Source organism: Leptonotus elevatus, chromosome 16 (genome assembly GCF_054856555.1).
Source record: "Leptonotus elevatus isolate MCC_2025b chromosome 16, RoL_Lele_1.0, whole genome shotgun sequence".
Classification (NCBI taxonomy): domain Eukaryota; kingdom Metazoa; phylum Chordata; class Actinopteri; order Syngnathiformes; family Syngnathidae; genus Leptonotus; species Leptonotus elevatus.
Window position 1 is genome coordinate 8,466,051 of NC_141254.1, and position 16,699 is coordinate 8,482,749.

Here is a 16,699-nt window from a genome sequence, read left to right on the forward strand (position 1 = left end):
CAATGAATTTTTTTCTAGTTTTTCATACAAAAGTGGAAAAAAATGTTAAACTAGTAGAAATAGTTCAAATGAATTTTTGACGTTTATCTGCTGTCAATGGCAGTGAATGAAATAAATGGACCGAAAAACGAACGAGATCCAAAATATTCACCGCAGCTCAGATCACACATGACGGATGGGTCGGAAGGGTACGATATTATCACAATGTTGTGGGGAGGTTGGCGATATAAAAGAAAAGGTCACACTATTGTGCTCATACTAAAAAAAAAAGCATAATATTAGTTGATTCACAACTTCTTCTTCTTCGTCGATTCACAAGCATATTATGTGAGGATTTTAAACATAGAAGGGACAAAAAACTTGCCTTGTGAAAATTAAACTTCACTAAAAAACCTTGCCACCAGAGGGTGCGAGAACTGCACAAATGGAAATCAACCGGACTTTTTTAACAGATGTGCTGCGTTTAATGTCGTGACTTGACTCCGACGATATTGTGGCAGTTTTAATATCGCGATATCACGATAAGCTCGCTTTTTTTCAAGCTCTGACATGCTCTCATCGTTGCCAACGACGACAACATTGCAAAGCAACAGCTACAAAGAAACAAATCGTTTGGAGCTTTAGGACGTCTTCGCTTCCACATTACAAATGGGTTTAGCTTATTTATTTCACGAGTTTATTTGCTCCCAGTCTTTTCCATTCGAATATCTCGCAGGCTACGAATTTTACTGTATAATTGCACCTGATTTGTCCGTTCCAAATAAGATCTCGTAAATGTATCAAATTGAAGCTTGGACATTTGCGAAGCTAAATGTGGAAGTAACAAAGGAAGAAAGCAGGAATTAAAAAGCTCCCTGAAGGTTTAGCAATCAGTTGCTTTCTTGTGTGTTGCATTTGCTCATAGACATTTTGGATCAACGTTGACTGAACAATCATTGAAAAACAAAGCGGGGGGAAAATAAAGTTGCGGCAATATGTTTAGACGAGGCAAAGTCATAAATATTCCACATTTTGGCTAGTCCAGGAGGCTTTTTCTCCATTAATAGTGTAATTCATCAATTTCCTTCTCTCTAATACACGGAAGCTTATCTTGAGAGTAGCGTGGATGAAATGAGCTTCGGGGCCGTATCAGGACGGAAAACCTTTGCTGAACACACATTCGTTTGTGTTGGTGTGCTTTTTAATGGGTGTGGCCTAGTTAGTGGCATTAGGAGCTGATTCTAAATCAAATTCCTTAGTTAAAATCATGTATTTATTTAATTATCATATTGTATTGGGTAGTTCCAAAGTTGCAAAAATGCCATTCCTGGTTGTATTGTTATCATAACACTTTTCCTCTGATAGTCCAAGTTGATTTAACTCATTCACTGCCATTGACGGCTATAGATGTCAAAAATTCATTGTAACTATTTCTATTAGTTTAATCCCCCCCCCCACTTTTGTTAACAAGTGTGAAAACCTAGAATTTTTTTATTGTACATTTAAACAGATATAAAACTAGTGATTAATCGTGAGTTAACTAGTCATGTGATTAATTAATATTTTTTTCTAATTAATCACATGACTTTAATAATTAACTCATGATTAATCACAAATTTTATATCTGTTCTAAATGTACAATATTTTTTAAAGGTTTTCATACTCTTATTAACAAAAGTGGAAAACTAATAGAAATAGTTCAAATTAATAAAAAAAATAAAAAAAAAGATCTACATTGCTTTATGAGAAAACTGTTCCAACCCCATGAAGCAATTATATAAATATCTGATCAAATACACATTTGAGCCCCGGGCCCCTTTTTACTGTAAAAATAGATTTTAAGCTAATGCCTTTAAAAATAATAATAATGCTATAATAGAGCACTAATAGAGGTGATCCAGTGTCGCCATGGCAACGACACAAGCACTCATCACAATTACAATGCCGCTTTTCTTCGAGGTCCTGAAATGAAATCGACGTTGGCAGTCGCCACTCGTTTTTTTAAATTTGCATGCATTGCAAGTCACGAGTCGCCCTCTTCGGCTAATTGAGACGTCAATCAGCCCTCAACAAAAATCTTAGCTTGCTATCTTTGCTTTCGCTTTTGATTGATACTCTAATTAAGATGATGACGTTTAAATGCTGCTGTAAAAAAAAAGCAAAAAAAAAAAGCTGCTGCCTGCCGTAGAGCACATTTCTTTTCAATGGCCACTTAATCTGATCCGCAATTTTTGCATTGTCATTATATTTTTTTTCCATTATTAGACTTCATAAACTTGGACCTCAGCATGTGAATATGACGACTTGTTATTACATCCACAGCACCCTGTAAAGTCATCATTTCCTGAACAAAGCTAACACAATATACATTTACAACAACATTATATACGAGCTGAATTCAGAGATTTATGTACAGAATCTTTCTCTCAATTCTTCTTGACAAATCTGTCTTAATCTGTGTTGGTGAGCACTTCTCCTTTGCCGAGACGATCCGTCCACCCCATGATGCGGATTAGACGGCATGATGATTGCACAGGTGTGCCTTTTGGCTGCTAAAAATATGTGAAGAGTATATTCTCGTGTAGTTCATGTCAAGCGATGGACTTGATCTATTTTTCTTCACGTAACCTTCAGCCGCTGACATGATTTGAGACACGGATGCTCTTTCCCGTCAATCTGCACTTCATCACTCCTCCCCTTGGTTGCCCGCCTACGTAGCCTCGTCTGTCTCTTTTCAACTCCTCACTCATTTTCCTCCTTGCTGTCACGGAGCCGCCTGAAGGCAGAGCCGGTGTTGGAAAGTCAAGTTTGGTGCCGGGGGGATAAGGCCACTTCATTAGTTACACCTGCACCATCCAATCTGATTCAATGCAAATGCATTTAAAGGTGACATTGTAAGCATTTTTTTTCTCTCCAAAATTTTGAACATTTGCAAGTGTCAAAATAGCCTGAGGATTAGTGTCATGTACCAAATATTCCCACCATAAAATAATGAATTGTTTACTTTCACACTTGAGAGACACGGGCACTAGGGATGTGCAAAAAATAAATAAAATCGATTGTCATAAGAATCGCGATTCTCATTTAGTACGATTCAGAATCCATTTTATGTAAATTATTTGATACTGTCTTGCCCTTGTTTGTGTGTGCCTTTATTGGGAGTGCTGTTCGTGTTGTACATGATTTGGCCACTTAGGGGCAGCGTGGTTCCACGCGTTCTGATAAACTGTTAAATTGTAGCCACATTAAATTAGAAGGGAAGTCACGATCAAGTTATGCAAATAAAAGTTTTTTTTGCAGCGTCGGAAGAGCATATGCCGGTGAGTAATGTTAAGATGCTTCTCTCTATACATTCCTGACACGTTTTGTATGACTAGCCTTTCTTTTGAGTGATAAAATTTCCGCGAGTAGCGCGCTATTTAGCGTTAGCGAGTCAACGGTACTTTCTATTGTGCGTTAGCCATGAGCTAGCTCCGTTCGGGATACAAGCTAAACAAAGTGCATTTGCATTGTGTGACATTTTCTTCGTTTTGTGTGTTTGGTACATTTTAATGTCTCCATTTGTCATTAGCTGTCTTGCAAACCAGACCGCAGGAGATCATGACAATTCTTCGCACATCTTTAAATTGAAGCAGAAATGTTTGTCAATCAAATCATTTTGAATCAAAAACCGTTCTGAATGTAAAATCGATTCTGAATCGAATCGCAGACCCAAAATTCGGAATAGAAACAAAATCGTGAGACAGTCAAAGATTCGCATTCCTTGCAGGCACGTAACATTTCCTCTTTGTAAAGACGAGAATGTTCAATATTGGTTTCACAATCAGGTTCTCACTGCACCGCGCTCTCGCATTCCTCTTGAGAACGCGCCCAAAATAGCACAGTAGGGCCCTTTTTTTTCTTCTTTTTTGCCTTTCCGCAATGAAAAGTATACAGACAAAAGTCCCTCAAGGAGTTGCAAAGAAGCTCAAAAAGGAGAAGAAGTTGTCATGGAAACCGTAACAATTTCCCAGATGAACGGATGGTCAGGAGTCAGAAACTGATTGGCTGACACAGAAGGAGACGCTTGATTTGAGTTTGACGTTAACTTCTTCAACGCTTCCACCTTAAATTGACGCTCATGATGCTTTTGACAATTCCTGTCACATTTGACCTGTGAGCTATCCGGAAAGACGTTTGACATTTTGCAAGCATCACACACACACACACACACACCCACACCCACACGCACACGCACACGCACACACACACACACACACACAAACCCCAAGAGAACAGAAAATAATGCCACCGTGTTGATGTGACGGCTTTTGTATGGAGGCGTAAACAACATGACGAGAGGCGGCGACTCGGCACGCGTGCACCGGCTGAACTTCACAACATGACGGATGAATGAATGAAGCTCGTGTCGAATGTTGATGCGGGTGATGGAACTGAAGTGGAGCGTGAAATGCTTACGTGGACGATGGCCGCTTTCGTTCCGAAATCACGCACGCATTTTTTGTTCCAGAGAACGACTAAAATGCACTGTGGCCTTTTCATGTCAAATGAATTTGGCCTTCTGTAAATGTTTGAATGTACAGTTTTTCCTTCATTTATCGCTGGCGTTACGTTCCAAAGAAATAACCGCAATAAGTGAAATCCCGGATGTCGTCGATTTGATTTTTGACAAGGCGTGTCAAAATGTGTTCGTTAATTCTGAGTTCCTTTAATTTTTCCTCTAATGACACTAATTTTTAAACTTGCGATTAATGACCGCGCCTTACTTAGAAAGCCTGTACTGAGGGAATTCCAGTCGCAACGCAGCGCACACGTCCTCGTCCAAATTTAGCAGTAATACATTTAATAATAATGCATATATTTGCGGAGACTGGGGTCAAGTTGTATTTTACAATTTTAAAAAGGCGCAGAAGTTACTTCATGTTAAAGATGAGATAGCTCTCAATATGAAAAGAAAAATGCAGCGCTGCCTCCGTCTTACAAATGCAATTATGCCATCTGGTGGCAGAAAAATGACATCAACAGAAATCAATGTCCCACTTTACGTTTTCTACAGTACATCTTTTCAAGTTTAACTCAATTTTATGAATTATTATGAAATTACTGTAGCAATGACTAAAAGATGCAGCCATATTTCTTAGTTTAACATTTTTTCCACTTTTATGTTAACAAGAGTATAAAAACTTAGAAAAAAGTATTTTATTGTACCTTTGGAACAGATATAACATTTGCGATTAATCTATCTATTGAAGTCATGCGATTAATTACGATTAAAAACCAAATCAGACATACGTGTGCTTTGTAGTTTACCTCCCACAAGACTAATCCAGTCTTCTCAATCTTTATTGATGAATAACAATTCTTGTGAACAAGATTGTTGACCCAGTCCTCTCTCTCATGTCCCTGCTACTTTATATACTACTCCGTCCTCAGCATGTCCGATTTCTTGATCACTGTAACTTTTTTTGTGCATTCAAGACATGTCAGTGACCCCCTGTACTCAACAAAAAAAACATTCCGTCTCCTGATGTTTTTGAAATTGACTCTTAAAAAAGAAAAGAAAATACATGACTGGGTGACAGGATATTTTCCTTCCACTTGGCGTCACTTCAGAATTACATTTCGCCAAAAGGGGTCAAAAGCCAAAGCTATGCTAGCCCATAAGTGAGAGGAAAAAGAACAAACACGAAACCACCGTGGGAAAAAAATGGTGGTCCGCACTAACATTAAACTTTGATATCAAGTAGGGAGCCGCAAAATATCCTGTGGGCCACAAATGGCTCCCGGGTCACAGGTTTGAGACCCCTGCTTTTCGGCAAAGGATTGACTACAAGGGCTGCAGTCATATAGTCTTTATCCTCTGCGCAGAACAACTAATATTAGTGCCGTACTGATGACTTGAGAGAGGAGTAGCGATATCTTCAACAGTACTTTTGTCTGTCTGTCTTATACTGCCCCTGGTGGCCTAGGCGGCCACAGCAGCCCCCAATTCTTATAATTCTATTACTGCATATTATGTACAATATTATAGAACGCTCCTTTTCCATAAAGAACTAACATTGCATTATAGTATGATTGCACCTGCTGACATATTTACAACACGGACACCCCACTCCATTGACAGGCTGTCGTCTGTTGTGTAACGACTCCCACGCGCGCACGTGCGCACACGTGCACACGCGCTTCTATTCTAGCAGTCATAACTATTTGATGACAGAGCTTCTGGTTTCTTCTTTGGTACGTACACACGATCCAGGTGTGAATAATTCAACGTGCTTACCAATAAAGGTGGGCCAATGGTGGCTCATTGTTAAGCACAGGAAGGCACCACACACACACACACACACACACGCACACACAAGACAATGAAGGGCTCTTGAGCGAGACTCTCAACGCCGCTGTGCTCTTGTCTATTGCCGTCCATCACAGAACTGTGACTGCTTAATGCCGACGTTGTCGCCTTCTGGACCGACCCGCCGGCTCTCTGCATCCCACCAGCCGTCATGGAGGAAACCCAGAGAAAAAACAGTCAGCGACATGAAGGCACCAAGCAAATGAAGGTGAGTTCCACGGGGAGAGATCACCAAATGCTTCTTGTCAAAAGGTGAACAAAGATCCTGCCGTCGCTGGCACACTGTGGATTGGGCCCACCTCCCGCTGGCCCATTTGGTAATGCTAAGTGATCTTACGGATTCAGGGGGCTAGTTCTTATTTTGTTTTGACTAGGTGTGTCAAAATTAGTGCGTTAATTTTGAGTTAATTTAACTCATTCACTGCCATCTATTCATAAAAATAAAAATAAAATTATTAAAATGATTAGGGGCAAGAGGCGATTAATTATTTTTTTAATTGTAATTAATCACATGACTTCACTAGTTAACTCACGTTTAATCACAAGTTCTATATGTTCTAAATGTACAATAAATAATTCTAGGTTTTCATACATACTGTTAACAAAAGTGGAAACAAATGTTTTTACTAATTGACGTTTATAGCCTTCAATGGCAGTGAATGAATTAAAAAGAAAGAAAGAAAATATTATTAAAAATTCGGGGCGTCAGGCGAAGTTTTTAATCGTAATTAATCGCATGACTTCACTAGGTAACTCGCGATTAATCACACAAAACTAAATGTACAATAAAAAAAATCTAGATTTTCAACAAAAGTGGAAAAAATGTTAAACTAATAGAAATAGTTCAAATGAATTTTTGACGTTTATAGCCGTCAATGGCAGTGAATGAGTTAAAGTTCCTGTAACGGCACTACATTTTTTTTAACGCACAATTAATGATCGCCCCTTACTTGGAATGCCTGTACTGGCGGAATTCCATTCGCACGCCCATGTCAACATTTAGCAGTAATAAATGTAATAAAAATGCATATAATTGGGGAGACTGGGGTCAAGTTGTATTTTACAATTACATTTTAGTTTTACTTCATTATTTTTGTTACGTAATCAGAAAAAAATAACCTTAAATATCATTATTTTATAAATCGGTACCTGATCGCATCCTGTGAGGGGATGTTTACTTTTATTGACGTGACCCCAGGGAACCTTGTAAAGCTGCCCAAAAAAGTTAGCATTAGCATTAGCTTTGCACCTGTTAATCAACCTTTCACTTTAACGACAATAAAGTGTATCTAATAAAGCTCCACTGTTAATTATAAAATTACATTTTGTTTCATCTTCTAAATTTGGTGATGTTACGTTAAACATTTGATTTCTTTTATAAATCACTTATTCCACTACACTAAATTAATTTAGTACAGTTGTATTGAACTTTTCCGTTCAACACTGTTGCGTTTATTATTTTACAACTATTTGTTTTTAAAATATACAATTTGTATTTAATTGTGTGCAGTAGATTTGAATTAAGTGAAGCCTCGTTAGGCCTACTGCGCTACTGTACAAGTGTTTGCGGATGGTGGCACTTGAGGAGCGAAATATTTTGTGACAGGTTGCTTGGAGCAAAAAGTTTGCGAAACGCGATTGACATTTCTCATATTTTTATTCCCACTCTGTCTTGCACGCATGTTAAAAAGAGCCGGCATGAAAGAACTGCCACTCCGTCGACACGCTCTGATTATACGTTCGCATCTCCCATAATAGATCAAACCCGTGCACTTTTTCTCATCTTCTTCTCGGCTGCCAAGCTGCGGCTGTATATCCCTGTCAAAGCAGCACTCCGCTTCCCATCCACCAGGTCCGGTTCAAACTGGCGTCGTCGTACAGCGGGCGAGTCCTGAAGCACGTTTACGAGGACGGCCAGGAGCTGGACAGCCCCGAGGAGACGTACCCTCACAGCTTCCTCCCGCACGGCACCATTTCGCCAAGCCACCTGGAGATGGAGCAGCTGTGCGGCTTCCAGGAGCCTTCCTCGTCCCAGCGGCACGGTGGGTTCTGCTTTCTCGTGGAAAACGGATGCGTGCACTTGGCTTGGCTGGGAGAGCCTCTGTCAAGAGAGACGGAAGCATCAGAGATCACAAAAGTGCACTTTTATCTCAGCTGATGGAGGTTTGCATGGATCGTCATGATCAGAAGTTGAGATTTGCAGTACGCTCCCACTTTATTAGCTTCATGATCCAATGAGTCGAGGCAAAAAAAAAAAAAAAAAGTATCAGAAAATAGTGATGTGAGCTTTTTTTTTTTTTTAGGGACTGGGATTGATTGCTTCACTCCAGGGAGTTCTCCACAATATCAGTCTGGGACTGCTACGCGTTTTTTGTTTTTTTTTGCGGGGCATGCTGTCTACCTAACTTTTGTTAAGACCAAATAATGACAAAGGATGTCGTCACCGACATGCGACTAGCTGATCGGTTTTGCAATGTTGATATGCGGGTACAAGAGACTAATTCAGCGAGAACAGAATTAATTGCAGCCATGTTTGGTTTGTTTCTTTCCACGGTTTCGCCGCTTCTTGTTTTTCGTCACCGCTGCATATCCCGCCCCCCCAAATACAATGTCGCTCTGTGATTGGTCCGAACCACCAGTGTTTCGTGTCAGTGGAAATCAATGGGAGCGGTACAAGATGGATTCTCGGGAGTTTGTGAACTCACAAATACCGTGAGAATACATCTTGCGGGAGCAAGGTTATAGCAGGCTAATAGCTAAAAAAACAAAAACAAAAACACATGTAACTGACATCAATTAAAAGGCATTTTGGGGAATTTTTCGTTTGTTTTTACCCCCCCCCCATCCCCCCAAACCCAAAACAAAAGTATCATAAAATAGTGATGTGAGCTTTTTTTTTAAGGGACTGGGCTAGCAGGCTAATAGCTAAAACAAATCCACATGTAACTGACTTCAATTAAAAGGGAAGAGGTGTTTTGTTTTTAATCCCCCCAATAAGTATCAGAAAATAGTGAAGTTAGTTTTTTTTTTTTTTAAGAGACTGGGCTAGCAAAATCCACATGTAACTGGCATCAATTAAAAAGGCATCTTTAGGGAAAATTTTTTAATTATATATTTTTTAGGGACTGGGCCAGCAGGCTAATAGGCAAAATCCTCATGTAACTGACTGACACCAATTAAAATGCATTGGGAAAAAAGTGTTTTGTTTGTACCCCCCCCCCCCCCAAAATAGTATCAGAAAATACTAGTGATGTTTTTTTTTAAATATTTTTTTCCAGTAGGCCTATCAGAAAATAGTGAATTGAGCTTTTTACTTTATTTTATTAATCTTTTTTAAACTCTGTGTGTGTGTGTGTGTGGGGGGGGGGGGGGGGTGTCCACTGTATATTGTGCACTGAATAGTCTGCTGTAAGGACATAACAACCATAAATAATGATATGACAAGAGCGGTTTAGGTTAATAGTTTAGTTTCAGGAAATAAAAGTGAATTGCTCTTAAATACGCTCCACACAAATTAATTACTTTATCTAATTAAATTTTGGAACAGCTGAGAAAGCTGGATCGTTTTGAATGATAATCCATTGATTTACCTCAAGGAAGATTATTAAAAAAAAAAAAATAAAATCATTAACTGCTAATTGAATGAGAGCGGGGCCACCGTGACATCATGTTGTTATTGTGCGTCCAGGTGCGGAGCCTCCAACAGGGCTGATTGCCCAGAGAATCAACGTGTACAGAGGAATGGCAAGCTACAAAGCTGCTGCGGGCCACACCAAACAAACAGATGGAGACGCTAAAGTAAGCACCGGTGACATCAAGTGAAATGTATTCATCAGTTTTAACTGCACGCGACATTGTGGAGCGCTCGTCATCTTCAATGCTGAGCAGACTGCACCTAATTTGTTCCGCTCTTTTGGTTAACAAGAGCATCAGCAGATTACAATGTAGACAGTGGCATTTATAAATTGAAATCATTAATTACTACTTTTTTTTTGACAAGAGAAAGGGGAGGAAACTATCGGCAAGAGGATTTTACTCAAATGGACTCTGATTAGTCGACTAGTCTAAAAGTCGACTTTAGCTTTGAAGCTGACTAATTGCTAAGGGCGTGTTTTTGTAATTGATTTGTAGTTTATCACGTTAGAGGCGATAAAAAAAAAGTAGTCGTTCAACCTCTAGGGGCCGCTGTTGGCGATTATGCAATGGCCACTTTATTAGGAACACATGCACAACTATTGACTAATATTGATGTTACAGCAAAAACTTGACCTTGATTGAACTTTCATCATTTTTTAATATTAGGATAACATATTTTGTATAGTTTTTTAAAAAAATTATTATCTTTTATTTGGCTTATTTTTCTTTGATTTCATTATATTTACAGTTATCATAATTTTTAAATTGTAAGTTTTGCTGTACAGTACTTAAATCAACAATTGTAATCACAAGATGGATGACTGAGGATTCTGATGATCCGTTTGACCTTTGAACCATCATTAATTGAGCTGCATAGTCTCATTGTATTTTCATTATGTAAATCACAAAAAAGGAATCATATTAGGATTGTAACACTGCTTGTATTTAGATGTTTCCGTCCTGCATAGAATGACTTAAAACAGCATCAGTAAACAACGGTCATGTTTCATAAAGACGCTTCGAGTACTTAAAAAAAAAAAAGAGACCTTTAATAGGAAAGGTGACAAATCCCTGTGCAATTAACGTGACTTTCAGTGAGAAGGGGAAAAATATGTCAATTACCATTCGAAGACGACAACATCAGGGAGGCCTGTTGGCTTAGCATCAATGTCATCCGCCACACAAAACGCCACGCGCTGTCTGACACGCTGCAATCTTATCACCTTTATCAGCGCACGACAGTGATGTGGATTTTATACAGGAGAGAGAGAAGGGGGGGGGGGGGACTTGACTGCCCCCCCTTCACCCCCACTCGTTTTTCAAAAGAGAGACTGAACTGCAGCACAATGAATGCTCCTTATCTGATTTCACCATGTTTGAAAAATGCAAATGGCTGCACATATCTGAACACCAACGGATAAAAAGGAAGTGGAAGTGATAAGTAATAGGAAGTCATACACAGACGGCATTGTTTTTAAACCCCTGCTTGACTGATGCTAATACCGCACACGTTAGCTGTACAATTTTAATGATCAGAATGTAAGTCAGGCGATTACATTTTTTAATCATAATTAATCGCAATAGTTAACTCACGATTAATTGCAAATTTTATATCTGTTCTAAATGTACAATTAAATCTACAGTTTAAATGTAAAGTTTTCATACTCTTGTTAACATAAAGTGGGGAAAAAAATAAAATTGAAAAGATGTACTGTACTGTCAAAAAACGGGTTTGATATTGATTTGTGTTGAGGTCATTTTTCTGCCACGAGATGGCATAATTGCATTTGTAAGACATTTATGACAGCTCAGTGCATTAAGAGCTATCTAATCTTTAACATGAAGTAACTTGTGAGGTGGTCATTAATTGCACGTTCAAAAAATTAGCCACATTAAAGGTACTTTAAAGTAACTCAAAATGAACGCACTCATTTTGACACTCCTAGTAAATAGTCATCTGTGTTAATTACTCATTATATACAAAACACACATGAAAGAAACATATTCATATTTCCTGTTTCCCTTTAGATGTTTTTGAGATTTCTTTACTCTGTATTATATATAAAATAGATATCCTAAAGCAAGTTTTCCCCTCAGTCGTCGACGTTGGACTTTGGAAAGATCATCATCTACACCAGCAACCTGCGCATCGTCCGATCGCCCGCGAGGAAGGCCGACGCGTTGCGCCACGTTGCAGCGCCCCCTGCGTCCCCGGAGGGCTACCCACAGGCCCGTGAGCGCGGCAGCAGGAGGCGAGCCAAGGCTCTTGCGACGCATGTGGGCGCGCAGGTAATCATCCACTACCAACATTTTTATTTGTGTTTCTCATTTCGTTTCTCTCTTTAAGATTTTCCCTCCCTAATTTTCTCAGAAAACATTCCGGACCGACGTTCGTCAATGTTGAGCTTGTTCAGATTTTATGATCGCAAATTGTTATATTCATGATTGTGACATACTACAAGTTCAGATCGATTGACATCAGCCCACAACGAAAGCGGGATACTCATATACCGATAATATCGGCCCGATTATCGGATTTCTCTGAAAGATTATCCTGAGTGATGATCCTGTGCTGGGCGTTGTGTAAGAGGGAGTTTTACTTCCAGATCTGGTCGACAATCCTAAACTTGTTTAATATTTACGATTACACTTTAAATTGGAGGTTTTCCGTTTCACCGCACACATAAGGATTTCAAATCGTAAATAGTGAGCAGGTTTAACATTCCCTATTGTTGGCTTCGACCATTTTCAGAGCAGATTATAAGGGAAGAATCACTCCTAACACACTCCACACCACAGGATAATCACTCATGATAATCAGTAAGAGCCTTTTCTGACTATTATTGGACGGGAGGAAAAATTCTCCAATTATTCCCAATTGTTGGTATGTGTGCTTTAGTTCCTTTCTTCTCATCATCTGCTTGAGGGATTTTCCGTCTCTTTGCCTTCATCCTTCTTCTTGTTACTTTCCCATTTTTCTCAGAAAAGAAAAATTTGATTTCTGCTTGTTTTTTTCCCCCCCTCAAGTTGCCAATTTTCTCTTGGTCTCGCCTGCGTCAAGTCCAGGAATTAATCTTCTTTTGCGATTCTCCATTCCAAGCATCGAGTTTCAATAGCTTTGCAGTCACTTTACATTTTGTGGAGTTACATTTCTCTAGGGCCACCACATCAGCTCCTTATCGTAATGTGTATATATAGTACACACAAATGTTAGCTACTGCTTGGCTTGCAAAATTTTGGCAGCTGCTGGAAGTAGAACCTGAAGCAAGGAACATCAGCGACGTGGGCATATACGCAAATAAAAAGTACACCGAGGTACCTGTTGGGTTAGAAAAAAAGTCCAATTGTGTGCCGCACAATTTGGGGTGTGTTTGGTTTTTTATAGAGAAAATTGAAGTGTGACAATATCAAACATAATAAAAGAGAATAAAAATAAATTAATTGCTTTTATTATGAATCAGAACGTCTCTCATATACAATCACAAATCTTCTTCCAGTTAGCTCATTTTCAGAAGAGGACTTGACTGGACTCGTAACACTCTGGAGCAGCAACACAATCTTAATCCACTTGCGCGGGTCAGAAAATTACAAAATAAATGAGAATAGCGGCTAGCCTCGCCAGCTTCAACTAATCCAATTCTTGCTAATCTTAAAAAGTTACATCTGTAATAGCATTGTCGCTTGTAAAATTAGCAAATTTATCTGTAGCCTATTCGACTTTCATCACGTTTATTGTCACCTTCAAAAAATCTTTAGTCGTTCAAACTCTTAACACACACACTGTAGTATTTGTGTGATGTGTGCCATTAAGAGGGTGTGACTTTTTGAGCGACGCCAGGACTTCCGACCCCAGCTCTGGATAGATGTATATCTAGCTAGGTTGCTAGATATGTATGTATATATACTGTATCTAGCTATCTAGTTAGATATATTGTTAGCTAGCTAGCTACTGTATTTAAGCATTGGCTGAGATTTGAGCCCCAAACTGAGGCAGACGTGCCAACCAGTAGGTCATCGTGCTACATCTCCTCTTCAATTTCATCCCAAATCAATTTGCTTCTTGCTCTCACTTGTATTTTCCACCTACCCCGCCACTTAATGCTCGCACGTGTCTCCCCCATGCCCCCCAGGAGCCGGGCGACTGCCAGGTCTGCGGCGGCTCGGGCCGCACGCCGTGCTCGCTGTGTCACGGCAGCAAGCTGTCCATGCTGGCCAACCGCTTCAACGAGTCCATCAACGAGTTGCGCTGCCAGGCTTGCTACCCTCACGGCCTTCAGAGGTGCCAGGCCTGCGCCGGCAAGTCGCCATTTTTGCCCAGCGCTCGTACCCGGCGTGGGGGGGAGCCGGCCAGCCAGTGAACGGAAGTGTGTTTAACGCTCGAGTGTGTGTCCAGGCCACACTATTGCTTAATCCCAAATGTTCATGGCGGGGTTTCAAGCGTAATTCACGGCTGAATAGGGGAATTACGACTCTGAAGCATGCCCGTAAAATACATTTTACTGTGTGCTGTCAACATAATCCCCCCTCTTTTTTTGCTAGTCGCTTTATTTTGCATCTCTGCTCTCCTTAATTAAAAAGAGGCAAACGTTAACGGTTGCATTTTACCTGGTAGGAACCTATTTATGGCATTAATCCTAACACTAGCTCTCTGCACCAGAATCCAATGTTGCTTATTCACATGTTTATGAGGAATAAGATCAACGCACAGAGAGTTTTGAAGTCATTTTTAAAAAAATTGAGAGAGAAAAATGACATCTAAATGAACTTTTTGAAATGAAAGAGTTCAGATTTAATTCTCAGGGTATTGCCAACTCAGATAGTTTGTTTCTAAAAAAAAAAATTGTTTAGATTGCTGCATTAAATATTAAAAAAGTTTGTTGTAAAGGGGTTTCTTTCCATCAGTGATCATACAGTATGCTCATCCAAAATTAATAAAAAATGGCTTAAATGTGTTGGTTATTCTTTTGTATATTGCCTCCCAAAGTGTAGCAAAATCTAGGAAAGAAGGCAAAAATAATGATAGATGCTGTGTGTGCAATGGGTTATTTAGTAGTATTACTCAAAATAGTAAAGCTAAACAAACTAGCTTTAGCTTAAGCAGCTCGTTTAGCACCAAAAGTAAAGCCTCCCAAAAACAAAAACAAAACACTGCTCCATTAAAACAAGAAATCGTAACATTTATTTTACAGTCACCAATTTCTGCTGAATAAATAAAACAAATTGAGTAGTATCACTTTTTTTAAATAGTAAGTTTACACTAAAGTTAAATTAGTGGAAGCTAATTTAGCTTCAAGAACGAAAGCTACACAAATATACTGCACGTCTTTTAGGAATATCACACGCATTCTTCTGGTAATCTTTTGTGTAATAAATAAAGCTTATTATAAGTGTTGCTATTGTTTATTTAAATTATTAAACTAAACTAAACTAAAGCTAAACTAGCCTTTGAAGCCAAAGCTGCACAAACAAACATGTTTACACATGGTATTGAGATACATACAAAAAACAACAAACTTGAATGATAAAGCTGTTTATCTGCTTAAAATAAAATACCTTTGTGCAACTAACAATATCAATATTGTGCCATTTTGTAACTTGAGTCCAAACATGTTTATTTATTTCATAATTTATGACGATGTGATGATTCAACACTTGGCGAGTTGTGTTAAATACGTTATTTATTTAATTGACTTGATTTACTAGCTTAAAAGCTTTCCTTGTACATTTGTCGCCAGCCATCTGCTCATCTGTCTGCGTTGATTTGAGATTGATCTAAAATGAGGGCGATAGTTGGAGTAAGACAACAATCACACAACAGTACTCTACTCGACTCTTATGTTGGTCATTATGGTTTTTGAAGCACCATATCAGTATTTTTCTTAGGCAGTACTTGATTTAAAAAGTTTTGGAACCACTGGCCTCGTGTGAGTACGCCCTCAAGTGCAAATGCAACTGATAGGAACATTACCATGTACATATATTGATAGCTGTACACAAGGAATTGAAAGACAAGGTTAAAAGTGATTGCCTGAGGAAACGCAGGCTTTTAATGTGATGCCACTCGATTTGAGAATCTCCCTACAATGAGATAGCTTCGTTCCCCAGGTGTCGGGTCGGCGCGCTCTGCACTTTTCCTTTTCGCAAAACAATTTAGACCACACAATCTTCTATTATATGCCCATCTGCTCGCTAAGCAGATAGCAGAAGCTCTGAGCCGTGGGATATTTTGCGGAGGCCGCCGCCACTGCTGAAATGGCGCTTTTAACGCCCGTGAAGAGAGACGATCCATCAAAGTCGGCGTCGGCGCTGACCGTATCCCCAAATGTTGCAGTAGCCTCAAGTTTATTACAATCTCCCATCCACAAGACCATCTTTGGCTCGGTGCATCTTTGATGTGGACTGTCACATCAAGTTACAGGGGACTATTCATGGCCTAATAACACAAACCTGCCTGGTTTGAAAATCAACCAGCAGGTCAAACTTAAATATAATATATATAAGATAATTCAAAAAAGAAAAGAAAAAAGTACTTGCAGTCAACTAAAATGTATCCGATTTTGAAAGATAAATGAAACCATACCTAAATTGATACATCAAAGTGTTCTAATAGTCCAAACGTATGCTTCAAAGTCAAATACAACCGAACTGTGATCAACAAATGCACTCGATTAAAAAGCGCCCAACTCCACACGCAGCATTACTAAAATCCACATAGGAGCAAGCAGGAAGTGC

The 16,699-nt window shown here is 39.3% G+C and overlaps 1 protein-coding gene across 3 annotated transcripts in view; it reads left to right on the top strand.

Moving 5' to 3' along the window:
• The window catches only part of grxcr2 (glutaredoxin and cysteine rich domain containing 2), a 19,679-nt gene extending 4,764 nt beyond the window's left edge, over positions 1–14,915 (top strand). The window contains exons 1-6 of one of the 3 annotated variants that reach the window (XM_086098534.1): positions 3,219–3,299; positions 6,409–6,539; positions 8,184–8,373; positions 10,020–10,129; positions 12,065–12,256; positions 14,098–14,915. In XM_086098534.1, the coding sequence (XP_085954660.1) occupies positions 6,483–6,539; positions 8,184–8,373; positions 10,020–10,129; positions 12,065–12,256; positions 14,098–14,325 (777 nt within the window). In that variant the 5' untranslated portion in view covers positions 3,219–3,299; positions 6,409–6,482 and the 3' untranslated portion in view covers positions 14,326–14,915. Of the gene's footprint in view, positions 1–3,218; positions 3,300–6,185; positions 6,217–6,408; positions 6,540–8,183; positions 8,374–10,019; positions 10,130–12,064; positions 12,257–14,097 lie in introns of those variants that run through there. The other 2 variants (XM_086098533.1, XM_086098532.1) reach the window with 2 other exon arrangements.
• Positions 14,916–16,699: the final 1,784 nt, after the last annotated feature.